This window comes from Corvus hawaiiensis, chromosome 6, assembly GCF_020740725.1.
Source record: "Corvus hawaiiensis isolate bCorHaw1 chromosome 6, bCorHaw1.pri.cur, whole genome shotgun sequence".
Lineage (NCBI taxonomy): Eukaryota > Metazoa > Chordata > Aves > Passeriformes > Corvidae > Corvus > Corvus hawaiiensis.
Genome location: NC_063218.1, coordinates 6,030,695 through 6,047,930, shown reverse-complemented (window position 1 = coordinate 6,047,930; position 17,236 = coordinate 6,030,695). Strand labels below are relative to the sequence as shown.

The 17,236-nt window shown below is 46.5% G+C and overlaps 1 protein-coding gene across 3 annotated transcripts in view; it reads right to left on the bottom strand.

The window, feature by feature from the left end:
* Positions 1-375: 375 nt before the first annotated feature.
* PRKCH (protein kinase C eta) overlaps positions 376-17,236 on the bottom strand; it is a 116,131-nt gene continuing 99,270 nt past the window's right edge. For all 3 annotated transcript variants that reach the window (XM_048305855.1, XM_048305857.1, XM_048305856.1), the window contains 2 exons: positions 2,825-2,968; positions 376-1,387 (listed from right to left, as the gene is read on the bottom strand). In XM_048305855.1, coding sequence (XP_048161812.1) covers positions 1,241-1,387; positions 2,825-2,968 — 291 coding nt within the window. In that variant the 3' untranslated portion in view covers positions 376-1,240. The remainder of the gene's footprint in view (positions 1,388-2,824; positions 2,969-17,236) is intronic.

Genomic DNA, 17,236 nt, shown 5'->3' with positions numbered 1-17,236 from the left:
GTCATCCAGCTTCAAGCCCAGCAAAAAGGCCAAAGGTGTGCCAAGGAGCTACAGAAAAATCATCCAACTTCCAGGAGAGCAGGGAAAGCACAGAACCATCTCCCAGAGTATCTGGGTTCTAAAACCTGCACTGAAAAATCATCTCAGTCTGCCTGAGGCAGAAGCTTGAGGATGCAACCGATAAAAAGTGCCCCGTGAGTAATGAGCCCTTAAATCCAAACCAAACCAAGTCACTCTGTATCTTAGATAAGGTTTATCACTCTCATGGGATAAAAGTTGTCCTCTTCCGTTACCTGTTGGGTGACAACTCTGCTTGCAAGCAGCTTGCCAGCTCTGCAGGTCCCATCACAATAAGACTACGAATAATTTAAGTGCTACCACTTTGGATCAAAATTTTAATGAGGCACTAAACCCACAAAAGGGGCTCTGTGTAACATAATTAAATAGAAAGGGCCTAAATAAACAGTACAACAAGTTACATTATAGTTGAAAACAGCTGGGAGGCAAAGAAAGGAGCATTGAAGATGCATGATGTAAAAAGGCATTTCACAGAATGCAAACACTAAAACTTTTCAACACACACAAACAGTAAAACACTACGAGCACATGACTTCCCTTTGATTTGGAAGAATTTGTGCAGGGCACAGGACATTTGTTTTTTTTTTCCTTCTGCTAGTCAGCACAATGAAATATTTCACATGGGAACCCAGACAGTGTCAAAGAGAGCCATTTGTGCTTTGGAAAGAAATAAATACTGCAGGAAACAGGTAAAGTCAGTAGGAACATCTGGTTCAGTCAGGCCACGGGATGTTGGATCATGTCTCCAAAATGCTGGACACTGCTGGGACTCCTCAAAAGTCATGCAAACAATCAGCACTGTAACAAGTCTGTTAGGCTCAGGGCTGCAAGACACTTGTTTCATGCTCACGCTGACTCCTCGAATCCACTGCAAGTGGTGACATTCAGGCTGAGCCAACCAGCTCAGCATCCAATGCTTAGTCTGCACCAGCTATTTACAATATCATGTTTGTTCCACCCCTGTCAATATTTGATCCAAGAGCTGCAGAAGTCCTACAAACACAGGAAGGTTCCAATTTCACATTAAGGTAACATTGACAGTGGTGCTGCTGTATCGTGCAAGTCAGTGCACTGTTACTCCTTGAGAATGAAATTACTGGTAAACTTGGTTTTCATTTCATTTCCTCCCAGTCCTCTCAACAACCTTGCTCTGGAGCCACAGCTACTGCTGCAGTTCTGGGCTGGTGAATGAAAAGTTTCTAAATTCATCTTGGTTTATCATTGGAAGGATCCCTTCTTCAATGGGAGTCAGGATGGGCTCCTCTTTTATAAAATCTGGATCAAAGTTGCTCACGTCATCTTTGGATTTCTGTCAAATGGAACAGACAAAGGAAAGACACGTCAGAAGTATGTATCATCTGCTTGATCCTTGTTCTGCATCTCAGTGCATTGAACCATCACTTCCATAACACAGGCTGAGCTGACTGAGAGCTGCTTCTGGGCTTGGACTGGGAGCAGCTGCCCCCACAGAGCCTCTTACAGAACAAAGCCTTTTCCAGCCTCTACAGGTTTCTGACAAGGAACCCCCTCTCAGATTTCACTAACAGCAACTCTGGGGGCTTCTCTGGCCAGGCATGGCAGGGCAGGGCACATAAATCAGTCCCTTCCCTCAAGTGGCAGCACAGACCCCGTGCAGTTATCAGCTGTGTTCCCAAGTGGCTGACTCCACACAGTCCCTCCTTATCTGCAGAGTGTCTCAGCTGGGTTTTGGGGAGGAGGTGGAGGACACTCCTCTTTGTGCCAGCCATTAAACTTGCACAATAATGAATTACTGGGCCGTGGGAAGACAAATGGCTGGCCTCCAGGTGCTGGATGCCTTGCTGTGTGCCACAGAGTGGGGCTCTTTAGAATGCACACACACACAAACTGGGCTTGTGGCACATTTTCATGAGACATGTGTTTTTCCTGCACACAGAGCAAGATATTTTATTGACATTGAGGTCAATAAAATTTATTGACATTGAAGTCCAACATTCCCAGATCCTGCCCAGCTCATGGCAGACTGAGCAGGCTCCTTTAGCCTTTGATTCAGGCAAAGGGGCAACTCAAGATTCTGCTTTTGAGCTGTCACACCTTCCCCAAGTACCTGGTCCTGCACCCAGTGGTCATGGAGCAGGACTGGGTGGACCATTGCCACTGAGAACTTGCAGAATGACCACAGCATGAGACAAGCCACTCCAGGCAATAATTTGAAAGACAAGGAAGCCACAAAGACAACCTTGGACAGGCTGTCCATGGAGAGCACCACTCTGCTCTCACAGAGCATCCTTAGGCCTGTGTGGCACTACTGAGGACAAGGGCAGCACCGTGTCCTCTGCAGCCTCTCCGACGTTTAAAAGCACTCACTGACAGTGGCCTGAGCAGGGAGCACTGTGCTGGGTGCTGAACAGACACAGAGGGACAGGGGAGAGCCAGCCCTGCTGTGAACGGGTAGGTGGAGCGAGCAGGATGAGGATTACTTACCCTGTTTTACCTTCGGGGCAAGGCAAAGGGTACTTCAGTGCCTAACCCGCTGCAGTTGCTTTTACAAATCTGCATCTTTTCAAAGAGCTGCCTTTGAAAACCCAGCATGGAGAGGAAAAGAGGTGGCTCACCAGGTGGCCAACCAGCAGCCAAGCCAGGGCCAGAGGCCTCAACTCCCTTCCTTCACCTCTTTCCTGTCTCATGGGAATAAATCTGCTAATAGAGCCAAAAAGAGGAAAAAACCCCCCAGGGATCCCTTTCCTCCACCCTCCTCCCCACGTACAATGCGGGGCCTGAAGGGGGGCTCCATCTGCCGCTGGTTCAGCAGGTCCCAGTCCAGCTCTTTGAAGTAAGGGTGCCGCAGGATCGCGCTCTCGCCGCCCAGCCCGGGGCTGCCCAGCCGCATCGTGGGGTTCTTTGTCATGAACTGCAAAACAGAAAGGGCTGTTTGTTCCCTCCCATCCGGCACGGCCATGGGAGAGGGACCCATTAGCAATCACACAAAAGCTTGTCCTCAGCTTTCCTGTTGAACCCAGTTGCTGGCCAGACTTCTCAAGTTCCTTGTAATGGAACCGCATGCAAGGAACTTGACTCACTCCCCAGAGGGAGAAGCCAGGGTGTATTTCTTCCTGGTCCTTTAGCATTTTGGTGAAATCCTTGATTACCACAATAAGAAAAGAAAGTTGACTTGCATAATTTGCAACATTACAAATGTTGCCCAGTGGGTTTCGTCATTATTTGTTTCTGTATTAATTTCTCAGGAGTACGAGCTTGCTCTCAAATGACGCCCAGCAGCCAGCCAGGCTTTGGCCTGGAGTCAGTCCTGAGCTGTGCCTTTTTCCTAAACCTCTCCCTGCTGAAGTACTGCCAGATGCCTACGCTTTCCTTCCTGTCATCTCAGGAAACACAGGAAAACAGGCAAGGCACTGGCTTTTGGAGCACCCCGAGCTGATGCGAGCAGACAGGTGACCATCTCCCCTCTCACTGCTGAAACGCCAATAAAGGATTTAATTTTGTAACATTTTTATTCTGCAGCCAGCAAAAAGAAATCTCAAACCTCAGCCAAAGTGCCCTGCCTTGCCAGGGAGCAATGAGGAAAGCCATACATTACACAGATGGTGTGAGAGGGCCCTGGTGGATGCCCTTTAGGTCCTGATGAAAATGATGGAGTGCTGTGGACATTCTTTAAGAGGAGGAGGAGGAGAATCCTTTCCCCAGGAAGGAAAAGAGCTGGTTGGCTTGTTAATTTAGGATTACAGTTCTTGAAAATTCAGTAATAAACAATCTTTCCCCTCCCCTCGAGTATTTCCAATTCACTGGAGAAATCAGGTTATGTTTAAACTGGGAAAATAGCTGCTTTTATTTGCCTATTGAAACAGCAGCATAAAGCAAGCTGCACTCCGGTGGAGGTGTCCAGACGATTTCCTGGAAGATGAAAGAGCATTATGTTTAGCAAACAGCTGAACCAGCCAAACCAGACAATCAGTCACTGTTTCAGGAATGGCCAAGTCTGCTGCATCTCAGCAATGGGGAAATGAAAAGAAGAGACCAGCTTCATTCTGACTGCAGGAGCCTTTCACAAGGTACAAACTCTCCTAGGACAAGTGGATAAAAGGTCTAGTCATTCCCCATCTAGAGAGAAGGTGGGGAGGAGAAAAATGACTGCCTGATGTATAGAATTCTCCCCAACACCCCATTCTGAGGGGGCTTCAGGGCCAAAGCAGATGGGGCATCTTTAGCTGACACCTTGCAGGACCCCAGACGCTGCTGGCATCAAGCACAAATCCCCCAGTTCCACCCTAACCCCCTGAGCCCTCTGAGGACCATTTTCCAGCATTCCACCCAAACCATCAGTAGAAAGAGCTGCAGAGTGCACCCAGATTTGTACGAACAGTCACCAGGACAGGAACAAAGATGAGGTGGATGTTTCAGCTGGGCTCTTCCCATTCTCCTCTGGACTCTTCAGCCCTTGGTGATGCAGCATTTCCAGGGTCAGGCCCAAGGACAAGCACCACTTCTGTGTCTCCCAAGCCCTTCCAGCCTGTTCTTCTCCCTTTCTACCACCAGAACTTCAACACAGTTTGTTTCCCAAGAGAATGCCCCAACATTTCTGTGGGATAGCGATCCCCAGACACAGCTTGGTTTCCAAACAAGTAATGGGTCAAGCCAAAATCTCTGAGAGACCTGGTTCAGACAAGCTTTTGCAAGTCTTGAACTAGGCTTCTTTGTTTTGCAAAACAGATCAGAAACCTCCTGGCAGCCCTGTCTTTGTCTAGAAATTCATTCTTTGTCCCCATAGATGGATATCTGCACCTCACTACCTCTTATTTGCATTGCTGGAACACCTAGAAAGCTCAAACAAGACCAGAGTTCTGGTGCCGGGAGTGGTATAGACCAAAACATTCCAAAAAGACAAGAAAAAAATGGAGAAAAGATCTGGGAATACACTACATGTCTCCTGGCTCCTGCCCTACCACCACCTCCATTGCACCAGCAACCTTCCGTTAAATGTGGAAAGGGAAAAAATAATCATGAAAGTAAATAAACTCTGAAAAGGACTGGCAATACACTTTGCTTGGGTCTCCATTCATGACCAACCATATAAGACCAAAACCTGAACCCAACTGCCCAGTTCCAGACCAGTTCAGAGCCCTGGGATATAAAAGTGTGTTTACATTCCTATTTGCTTGATTTATTCCATGTGATGCCAAAACTGCACCAAGCAAAGGCATCCAAAGCAACAAGTCAAGAGCCAACATAAATTCATTCCTGGCTGCTTAAAACACCCTTTTTGTTAGGACCATGAGAATTAGACAAAGACCATCCCTTAAGGTGGGCTGTTTTGAGGTCTGAGAAAGTAAAACACCATTCAAACCAAAACTGTTCAAATTCAAGCAGCCAGCTCTGGTTTGTCCATGGATGCAGAGATTGGGAAACCTCAGCTGGGTAACTCTAGGCACCATCCACCCCACAATGAGTGCCTAAAGGAGGCAGGAGGAGAGTGAAGGATTCAAATTCATCCACTGCTGGAGCACATTCCCCCAGTTGGCTGCTGAAACTGATGCCGGGCTTCCATAAAACCTCTCTGAATTATTCCTTGCCTCCAACAGGAATGAGCTCACCTATGCTCAGTGCTGCTGCCTCTCTGGCTCTGTAGAAACAGGGCTGTGAAGCACAAGGGGCTGCAGTGACCACACAGCACCATAAACCACTCTGGAGAGGATTCTCTAAACCTATTTCCCGGGTACTGGAAGCACCCAGCACAGGCTAGCAGGACCTTGAAAGTGAATTACAGACCATGCACTCTAGCAAGACTACCAAGACTGCATGAAGAGGCTCCCCTTTCATGGCAGTCAAATTCACACTGGTCTGCTTCAGCAAAAATGTGGCACAGGTTGCCCAGAGAATGCCTCATCCCTGGAAGAACTCAAGGTCAGGTTGGATGGGGCTCTGAGCAATGTGGCATGTGAAACACAGCCCTGTACTCTGGGCAGTGCAGCTCCAAGCCAGGTTACTCAGCCTGTGGATGCACACACACCTCTGGACCCAGGGGCTGTGATGGAAAACCACAGGCTGGGCATGGCTACTCTTCCCTCACATAAAATCACCTGGTGAATTTTGAAGGTGGCAGGTCTGTCACAGCCCAGTGAAGGGGGTGTGTTTGTCTTGGAAGAGGCTCCAGCCTTTATCTGAGCTGAAAAGCAGGAATGCAAATGATGACTCCAACAGAGACAGCACTGATGTTCTGCACTGGAATAGCTGCCTGCTTTGCTGTAAGAGGTAAATAAAATGACAGAATGAAATTTTTGAAGCCCGCTTCCACTAAAATGAATAGCAAAGCCTCTCAAACACTATTTGAATTCACCAGAAATTATTGCACTGACACAGAAAGGGATGAATTTTCAGTTTATGTTGCCCAGTAGGCAGGAAAACCCAAAAGACTCCAATGACCTCTCAAAGGCTCCAAAACCCATGAATCCGGCTTCCTCCCTGCCTGAGGCAGCACTGACATTTCTCTGCTGCAGCAGGGCAGCATCTGGCAGCCCGTCTTGTGCTGCCTCTGCTGTCTGACGGCACTTCCAGCAAAGCAAAGAGCTCAAGATTTCTGAAAAACTTAATTACAAGCTCAGCCTCCATCTCTGAAATGAGCATTTGCAGCCCATACCCCTGTCCTGACCGTGTGAGAGGCTCTTGTGCAGCAGGAGGGGTAAAGTGCCCAGATTACACAGACAGAGCCCTCTGCACACACAGCGAAAGGGTTTTCAGAAGTGTAGCTCCTCTTCCTCATGATCCCTTTGGCTGCACTCAGAAACAGCTGGAAAATGTCTTACAAAGTGTTGGCTGTTCCTGGCATTCCCGGGAAGGCCAGGGTTTGACACTTGCTTCACACGTTTGATAGCCCTCAATGTCCTTCCAAGGACAACCCTCCAATGCAGGTGATGAGAGATGTTCAGCAGAAAGTTTTTAGTGCAAAGATGTCATCTCCTAATGTTTAATTGAGTGTCCCTAATTTTCCGCAATATCCATGAAAGCAGCAGAAACCTCAGTCTCTGGCACACAGATGAAGAAATAAAGAAACACAAAGAAAAAAATTTAATAGGCAATAGGCAATAACAAGGCAAACCAGAGATGTTCCTTGGCAAAAAGAAACCCAAATCCAAGATGCCTCCCAGCAAAACCGATAGCAACACTATCAAGCTCAAACCTGAACCAAGCTGTCAAGCCCTTGATCTGTGACCACAACCAGCCATGGGAAATTATCCCATTCCCAGGGTAAGGAGCCCCTTGGGAGCATCCTCAGACTGGGATCCTTTGGGCTACACCAGTTTGCTGAGCAGCAAACTGAAGCAAGGCTCTCCCTGACCTCAACTAACCCTCCCAGCAGCATCGCAGCCAAAACCAGCTGCTGGCATGAGCCAAAACCATGACTTCATGAGATCATTTGAAAACCTTTACTGAGACAAAATGCAGCAAGCCATGACAAGAAATTAAAAGCTGGGGATTAGTCCACAGAGGGCCCGTGAAGCTACAAGGAGAAAATGCTGCCGTAGCAGTGCCAACCATTGGGGAAAATCTGCGTCAGCCCCAGGAGCTCAGCCTGCAGCAGGTGAGGGGGATCTGTGCTGGTCCTCCCCTTCACCCACAGCTTAGACCACGCTGGGAAGGGCTCCAGGACTCCTGGTACACAGAGCAAGGCTGTAGTGGACTCTTCCAGTGCTGCTCACATGCAGCATTGCAACTTCTGTCTCAAGAGGCTGAGTCTGCAAATCAGTCTAACGGCCCGGGAGTCACTGCAGGGATGTTTGCAGAAACCAGTTGTTTCCTTGCATTAATTTCCTTGAATTACAAGTCACCTTTCTCAATACTGGAATCCCTGATTGGTTTTACGTAACTGATGTATGTGCATTTGCATCAGAAAAATTAATTTCATGAGTAATACCACAGATTATGTGAGATTGCATCACATTCTAGGAAAACATTAACAAGGCTCAATTTTGTCACAGAAGTACTGCACTTCAGGAAGAGAAATGCAACTTTCTGCTCAGGCAGTCCCTTCACATTGTCAACCATCTGGAAAAGGAAGAAATTATTCTTCTTTGTACTAAAAAACAATTTAGACACACCAGTTCCACCCAGGACTCTGGTGTATTTACCCTATAAGAGAAAGCTGTGCTGTGTCCCAGCAGCTCATCTTTCAAACACAGGCACAGAGCAGACATGGAGGATATTCCCAATCATACAGGCAGGAAACAGAGACCAAGGAAAATTCATCATTTTATTTTGCCAGGAGCCCAAGGACAGCCTGTCACAGATAAGATGGCAGTACCTCAGTGTCACCTCTGCATCCCACCACGTGCCTCACAGGGCCCCCTGCTCAGATTGTGGCAGCGTAATAGTCAAGTCAAACTGTTAAAGGAATGGTAGATTTGCCTGTTCATGGTTTTAAAATTCACCTATTGGTGTTTCTCCCGTGTTGCTACCAAAGTAAAGAGCAGCAGCAGCAGCAGCACAGGAGATTAATGCCCCACAGCCTCCCCTCCAGTAATGAGAGAGAGCAGGAGATCAGGAGATACCCAAGGTGCTTCTCTTCATTAAGATTCATGAGCTAAACTAACAGGGCAGAAATTAACTGGAAAGGAAATAAGATTTCTCAAACATCCATTTGATCTCAGACAAAAGGGAATCATTATATAAATAGAGCAATTACTCTAATTAAGGCTTCCCTCCATGTATCTCTAGACTGAATGCTGTAGTTGCTGAAAACAGTTTGGCTGCCTATTATGTAAGGCAAACAAACCCACGGTCTGAGGTGCCATTAGCCCTCAAACAAAGGAGAAGAAAGATGGTTCTATGGCTCTGTCTGTTAATGCCTGTAGTATTTTTAATGACTGGAAGCCAGGATTTTTTTTTTTTTTTTAATAAAATGCTGCTCATTTTGAGCCAGAATTGTCTTTCACTCTCCTGGGCAAAGCTTCCATCAGCCTCCACCCCAGTCCTGCCAGGTGATGCTCACAAAGATGCCTCATTTCCCCATGCAAGAGCAATCCAGGGCTTAGACACAGGAGTGGGTTACAGGGGGTGAGGGAGGCAGCACAGCCCAGTTTCACTAAATGCTGTGGTCAGAGAGCTGTCCCATGAAGTCCCTGTACTTAGGGCAGCTCAGCCAGTGCCTGGTTGTGGGTGTGAGCCATGCACTTGGAAGCTGGAATCTTCTTGGCCTTCCCTGAGCACTGTGCTGCTGAGAGCAGCACTGGAGTCACTGTGGCACCTCTGTTTCACTCTGGGGATTTGCTCTGACTGCAGCCATCAGAGGCCATATGGTGTTTCTGCTCCTCTCTTGCACACAGAAGGATCAATTGCTGAAAGCCCTGATTCCTACCAGTGCAGTTTATCATGGTGCTGAGCCAAGATGTGACCCCACAGTCCTGTGGTCAGTCCTGGCTACACAAAACTGGGAGCAGGTGAAATCCCTCAGTGCAGAGAAGGTCCAGCAAGCACAGTGCCAGGGTTCAGAAGTACAAGACTGCCCTGAAAGCATTTTAAGGAGGAGGGAGAGGAGGAAAAGGGAGTGTGAAATATCTGTCTGTTATCTCCTTTTCCAGATAAAAAGGGAAAGGGAGGTAAAAATAAGTCTTCAGCCCAGCTCCCTAAAAGCCAGAAGACTGCAACAATAAGCCTGACAGTCACATGTCCAGTGTGCCAGCCCCAGGCAAGAAGGACAAAATGTCAGTGCAGTGGGCATTAAGCAGATAAATTTGATCTCGCTTTCCCCTGGTGCAGAAACGGCCGCTCGATGCTGCCCAGACAGAGCTTGAGGGAACAAGAAGGATTAACTGGATTGCAAACAGTGCTGAGCAAGAGAATAGCAAAATAAACCAAGGTGGACAGACTAGCAAAATAAACCCAGGTGGACAGAGCAACTCCCATGTGGGACAGACACATCTGGCTCCAAATCTCCTGGTGGTGTAAACTGATGAGACTTTGCTGACTACCACAAAGAAATGCTATCTGAATAGCTCCAAACTTCCTTGCTGTACTAAAATTTACCTGTTTCCTTGCCTCTCCCCACTCACCAGCAACTAACTCATCAACACTAATGTAGAATAAAAAGTATCTATCAAGTGCATTGGCCCCTGAGGATAACTAGTGATTTTTGATGCTTCTGCTTTTGGTACTCCTGTAATAAGCAATAATAAGCAGAAATTAACTTTAGTCATTAGATATACTGAATATTTGACACAGGTTTTAGTCAGGATGACACCCCAGAAAGCTGTGCTTTCAGGACTGAGGAGTTGTCCCCAGTTCCCACATGGGTCACCAGCTGCAGGAGCTGCTCAGACAGTATCAGAATCCTGCTGCTGGTTTTCAATTACCACAGTCAGGCTATAGGTACAACATGAGGATATGCAGATCCATTACTAAATCAATACATCAATCAGAGTAGCACAAACATCAAGAAAAGAATGAGCATCACACTTATTAACAGACTGGGAGTGTGATCCTGCTCTTGTTTTAAGCAGGAGTAAAATCTCCCTTGGGTTGCAGGGGAAGACAATTAATCCTTTTCTGATAGTCCTGTCAAGAGGAACTGAGAATCTGTTACACAACCCTGGGTGGTCTATTTACATAGGGTCAAGTACAAAGGCAACTAAAGTGCCCTGGACAAACCTGTAAAGGCCAATTCAGAAAAAGAAAAATACATCAAAGGAGCCTTTTTTTTGTAGTCCTGGTTGTATTTCAATTCTTTTCATTTTAAAGTTCCTGAAAAGACACAGCATGTCATAAAGTTCAAAGTTGGAGGGACAAGTAAGACCTAAAGCCCTGAACAGCTCAGTCAGCCAGAGTTTTGTTACCTCTATCACAGTGTGAAGACCTCCCAGTGAGATGGACTGGCCCCCTCTGCCAGTGGCTGCACAGCCAGAGCTGGCCTCATCATCCAGCAATCATTCCCAAATGCAGGTTGGACCCAGGTTCTTAAATGAATCCTTGGGCTTTTCCCCAAGACTGGATTTTAATGGACCTCACCAAACCCCTTTTGTGGGTCTGGAATATCAGTGTAGCTGTGGCAGAGCTGAGGAAGGAGCCTGCACCACAAGTCTTAGGCTTGGACATGGGAATCGCTCCTTCTTGAGCACCAGGGAGTAAGGAGGAAAAAAACACAGGGAAGACAATGTTGGCACAAGGAATAAACCTTCATTTTCCCCCATCCCTGGCAGGAAAGAGAAGGATGACTCACAGCGTTACAATAGGCTGGTTTAGGAGCTTTTACTGAAGTAAATCTGAGCTTGCACACTGCAGACTTAAACGAGAAGCTAATTTCAGCCTGTTGGAAAGGGAATGGTGAAAGGCCTAATGACTACTTCAGGATGAATTTGGCCTTGGCAAGCTCTATACAGATGTCTGTAGTTTTCTTTCAGAGTGAATTATTCAGAAGCATGGGACTATCACTGTGGGGAAGAGGAGCACTTGAGAAAGAGGTGTGAACAATCAACAGAAGAGATTAAAATCACTGGGGAAAGCCGTTTGCTGTTTGAGAATTAGAAGGGAAAAAATAAGAGCAGGTTACAGATATGGATGTGCAAGCTCAGGCAGAAGAGGTAAGGCCACCTGTGGTGGGGCACAGCCCTGTCACCTCACCACGCTGTGTGTTTATGGCAGAAACGGTCTAGGCAAAAGATCATTTAAAACTGCAGAACTCCTCCCCAGCTGGGAAACAACAGGTTCCAAAGTCCTGCTTTTGCAGCAGTGGCTGTGGAGCCAACCAGGAAATACAAGATGAAAGCATTTCTGAAAAATAAAATTAAGGAAAAATGTGTACACAGATCCAGCACGGAGCTTCACAGAGAGATTCAAATATATCAGCCTCACGCTGAAAGCCAAGGCTTAATCAAATGGTGCAAGAGAATTTATGGAGACTGCCAACTCTGAAGAGATGCCAAGGAGAATAATTTATTGGCATATTTGAAGGCACTTTTAATATCTGCCTTTGTTAGCAGGCTCCTCAGCTCTGAGGCTAAAGCAATGAGCTCATCCAGCTCCCTCTTTGATTTCAGTGGGTCCACCATCGTGCTGTCCCTTTTCCTTTTGAACTTTGCCTAAAAAATACTCACATCTGGTTCATTCAGAAACAAGTTCATTCTGGCTGTTCCAGCACTGAATGCGAAACAGATTATCTGCCTTTTTCTGTCACTTGGAAAGAAAGAACCTGGTCCAGATCTGCAGGATACAAGTGCAAAGGAGAGACAAGCCTTGTGCAGAGTGACACAAGGGCACCATCAGCATCTGGCTGTCTCTTTTCACTCCTTGGAGGTGCTCAGGAGAGGGCTGGGAAGCACAAACACAGGGGGGTTTGGTCTAGTTTGCACAGTGGCCAAACTGACTGCCCAGGACTTAGGGAAAAGGTGAGGCATGAAGGCAGCAGAAAGCCCATATGTTATAAAGCATGGTGTGCTGATGGAGGATGCAGACACTCCTGTGGTATCCGAGTTGGCGACAGCTACTTCTGACCTCCCCATATCTAGCGGTGTTAGACCCCAAGCAACTGCAGAGTATGAACAGAATAAACTTCTCCGAAGTCCAGAGGACCTCACCAGCCTGCTGATGTCAGGGGCAAGCAGCTGCAGAGAGTAGGCAGCTGGCACCATCCACACCTCTCCTGAACTCAGACATTCTCATCAGCAGTTTGGAAACACCCTTTTCCCCTCTGCTCCTCTGTCACAGCAGACAGTTTGTTTTGATTACATGAAAAAATCTGCCTCAAAGTCTTTCTGAGGTAAAAACTACATCCCTTTGCCTCCTCTTCTCATTAAAGGCATTTTCAATTTGCCCACAGTGGTGGGGCCAGTCTGGTTCAGCTCAGAGAATTCACCATCCACAAAGCCTTTCTGAAAATAAGGGGTCCTCACCAAGGGTTTGGGCACTCCTGGTGGCATCCTTAGGGTGGGCAGTTCACTCCTCCCACAGCACAGCTCAGTGCTCACTTTGCTTTCTCTCCCTTAGTGAGCCCTGGATGAAGTGTCCTAGGGAATTTTCTTTTGTATCTGTACATGGACACTTCCAGTACTTAAAAGGAGCTTATAAAAAAGAGGGAGAGGGACTTTTTACACAGGCAGATAGGAACAAGGGGAACGGTTTTAAACTGAGAGGACAGATACAGACTAGATATACGGAAGAAATTACTGACTATGGGGTGGTGAGGCACTGGCACAGGTTGCCCAGAGAAGCTGTGAATGATCCTTGGAAGTGTTCAAGGCCACGCTGGATGGGGCTTGGAGCAACCTGGTCTCGTGTCCCTGCCCATGGCAGGGGGTTGGAACTGGATGGTGTTTAAAGTCCCTTCCAACCCAAACCATTCTGTGATCTCTCCAATCTTCTTTCTTCTCAGCCCATTACAGTAAGGGCCTTCCCAGCCTGAATCTCCAAAGGCTCTGCTGGAGCTGTTATCCTGCCTCCAGCCAAACTGGACTGCCCTGTGTGCTACTCACGTGGGCCATGAGAAGCTCCTCAGTATTTCTTTCTGATGACTTGGAATGATGACTTGTACTCCCTAGGGAGTCCTGGATTCAACTCACACACACAAACATAGTATTAAAATTTATCTCACTTTATCATCACTTAGGATTCCTGAAGAATGATGGGAAAAACTTTTCACCACAAAGAAGGACAGAGGAAGTTACCCTTCAAATACAGTTTTTCCTCACCTAGTATCAGCTGCAAATTAGGGAAGAAGAAAACCATCCACGTACACATTTCCTAACTTCCACCAAGCTTATTTCTATGTATGCACAGGGGTACACACAGGAAATCCCAGTGCCCTCACCTTGTGGTCTGACAGCCAGAAACAAGTCCATAAAACACAGGTCATTAGAGCAGGACCCAGCTCCTACTGACACACAGAGCACCATTATTGCAGCAGCTGAGTCTGAAGCACCACTCCCAGACAGGACAGCCCCTTGAGTTAACCTGAACAGTGCAAAGGGGATTTTACACAATTCTGCAAGAACAAAGTCTCAGTGGTATCTGGAGGGGGGAAAGGAAGTCAGTGACACAAAGCAGGAGAGAGTTCACTCAACCAGACCATTTGCCTTTTGAGTCACTCCCAGGCTGCTGTTCTCTACAAAAACAAATCATCTTCAGGTTTTTCTTTTGCATCCTTGGCACTGTAGTGCTGATGCAGTTTTTCTCATGCTTGCCCTCAGCCAAGCTTCCTCACTTTTCCAACCCTCTCACTCTTCACACTAATCCAGGGGCATTTGGACTCCCCAGTGCTGTTCCACCTGTGTTGAGAGAGAGCACAGTGCTGAAACCACAGCCAATCTCCTCTGCACCTTCCTCTTTTCTTGTCTGGTGTTTATTTTTCACACAAAAACCACTTGGAGGCAGATATAACCACTTCTGCCCACTCTCTTAACTCTAGTAGTGTTTTTTAAAAATGCATGTCTTTAACCAGCTGGAGGAAGAACAGGCTTTAGTCTCATTTGTGTCCCCAAAATATAAAGCTACAGGCAAAGCTGCCTAAGCCTCACTTTTGGAAGGAGCATTTCAGCTAGGCCAGAAGTGTTTCAGAGCTCTCATTAAGACTGGGGGTTAACATAAAAATGCCAAGAGACATCCTTGGCTTCAGCAAACTCAGCTGTGACAGAAGCTTGGAAATCCAGCGTGCAGAAGGCAGAGAAGTATTAACAATTCCCTAGGGAGATGCTGTTTTTCCAGCCCCTGCTGTTACCAGGCTCTGAGGGTGAAAACATCAAAGCTGCAATTGCTTATCCAAATTTCCAAGCTTTTGGGCCAAGCATTGCTACTTGAGATCACCAGCCCATGGAGCAGCTCAGTAGGCTTAGCCCTTCTCTCCTCACCCGAACCCACACTCGGAAAGGAAAATCCCTGCAGCTTTCCCTGGGAATTTGCTTCCCATTATGCCATCGACTTCTGAGACCTGATTTTCACTGTGTCCCTCCATTCTCCCCTCAGACTAAGCTGCCTGTGAGCAAGGCAGCGTGGCTGAATTGCATCTGAGAAAGTTATGCACGAAGTGATTGCAACACGCTGCCAAAACCCCACCCCGCTTATGGGAAACAAGAGGATTGTATTTCATTTTGCAGTTCACTCAGATGAATCCCAAAGCTTCAGGCTGCCTGGAAAGCTCCCCTCTCTGTTCCAGCACCTTTTACTGGTGACAATTAACAAATTCAGAATATTGATATGCTGTAACAAAGTAATCTCTAGCTGCACTCTCCCTGTAAGAGATCTGGTGCAGCAGCCTCTGCTCTCTGCACACTCACACAGTTTCTCCCTCACAGCTTCTCCATCATCAGGCCCTGGTGACTGCTCTGTCAGCTGATGGCAAAGAGTATTTGAAGGAATTTATTTGACACACACAAACCCAACAGCTCCTCTGCCATGAACTCCTTGTAACTGCATTCAGGTAGGGCGATCGATAAATCCTTTTCCTTTAGGAATTAAAATCAAAGCAAAACTTATGTCTAGAATAAGCTGAAGTGGTCTGAATCCATTCAGCACCAGTTCTCCTCTCCTGCACTTTTATTATTCCCACAAGCAAACCCATGCCCAGTTTGACTTGTTCACACAAGCAGAGGAGACCTCAGTTTGAGTCCTCTCCTCTTGACTTGAAGCATCAGTACCTGAATTCCCCAGCGACACATTCAGACAGGGCAGGGTACACAAGTGAGATGTTCAACTTTCCTCCTCTGGGAGTACTGACTCCATCAAACCCTGCTGATCTGCCCTACTCCCTCTGCAGCTCTTCAGGGGAAATTTCAAGGATAAAAACAATTAGAAAGGGAAACAGATAAAAACTTTTTTTCTGGAGCACAAATACTTCTGCTTTCAATTCTATACAAAGTCCCAGGACACTGAGGTTAGTTTTGTTTTCCTTGCTACCAGTGCTCACAAACCCTCCAGGAACACCCAGTGACGTAAACGAGGTCCTAACAACGTAGTTTTGTTATTATCAAGAAACTGCAAAGATGAACAGGGTGCAATCTTCAGAAATAGTGTGGTTTCTGATGGGGGGAAGTTGGTGAAATGCACTTACGCAAAATGAAAGCAAAACAAGGCAACAGCATCTGTGAAATGAGTCCTAAACTTACTATCCTTGTTTAAAATGAAGCTCTTCACAAAAGCAAATGGATCACGTGCTTTCTAAACCTAGATATATCTGCAGGGCATCTCTAAGCACCTAAACCTAAGTGCACCTTCCTAGCAGAAGAATTTGATTTTCATTACAGAGCTTTGTACCATTCAAACTCAGTGAATTCTCACTAGTCTGTTCAAGGTTAGAGGCCAGAACTTTCAGTAAGGGGATAATCCAGTTATTAAGGCTATTAAGGCCTTAGCCTGCAATACAAGAGAACCGAGGTTTAATTCCCTGATCTTCCACAGGCTTCCCTGTGCCATGTAATTACTTATAATCATTTATGTCACTGCAGTAGCATTTTCCAGAGCTCTTAGCATCATGGTTAGAAAGCACCGTCACAGCATTAAATCAGAGAGCTCAACTGCATGTTTTGTTGGAGAAAAAAAAATAGCAATTAGAAGATGCTCATTTAGTCATAATGCTGCATCTAAGACAAGTATTAGCAACAGAAGTATGTGTAAAAAAAAATCTACATATTTAGCAGATAGAAAATCTGCTGTCTTCCTTAAAATAAAGTGGTTTACCATTCTGTTATACCAACAGCTAAGAGTACTGACCAAACATTATCAGTGCACTGCAAATATAATACCTCAGCAGTGATAACATTTGTTATCATTCAGAAGAAATCAAAGTGTGTGTGATTTCCATGTTAATCTAGGACCCCAGACAATCTCAGGACAGGATGTTTCCTTCCCATGAAAGCCAACATGCTCCGATGCCCCTAAAAACTCAGCATAAGAAAGAAATGAGGAAAGAAGGAGCTCTTCCAGTGAACAGCTCTTGGGCCCAAAAGCAGCTACCATGAAGCTGCAGAAATAAGACACAAAAATCACCTCCAAGTAGCAGCCACTCAGGGAGCAGAAATACTGAGGAACTGTAAGGAAGGTGCAGTAAACATTTCAGTTTAACTTCCCACTAGTTAATCACAAGACCCCTGGTGAATGCCCCCAGTTTCAGCCTTTTTCCCAGAGCAGACACAGCGTAGTGCTTCTCATGAGCAGTGCACATGCATTTCAGAGAGGCAGTGTTGCTTTCATT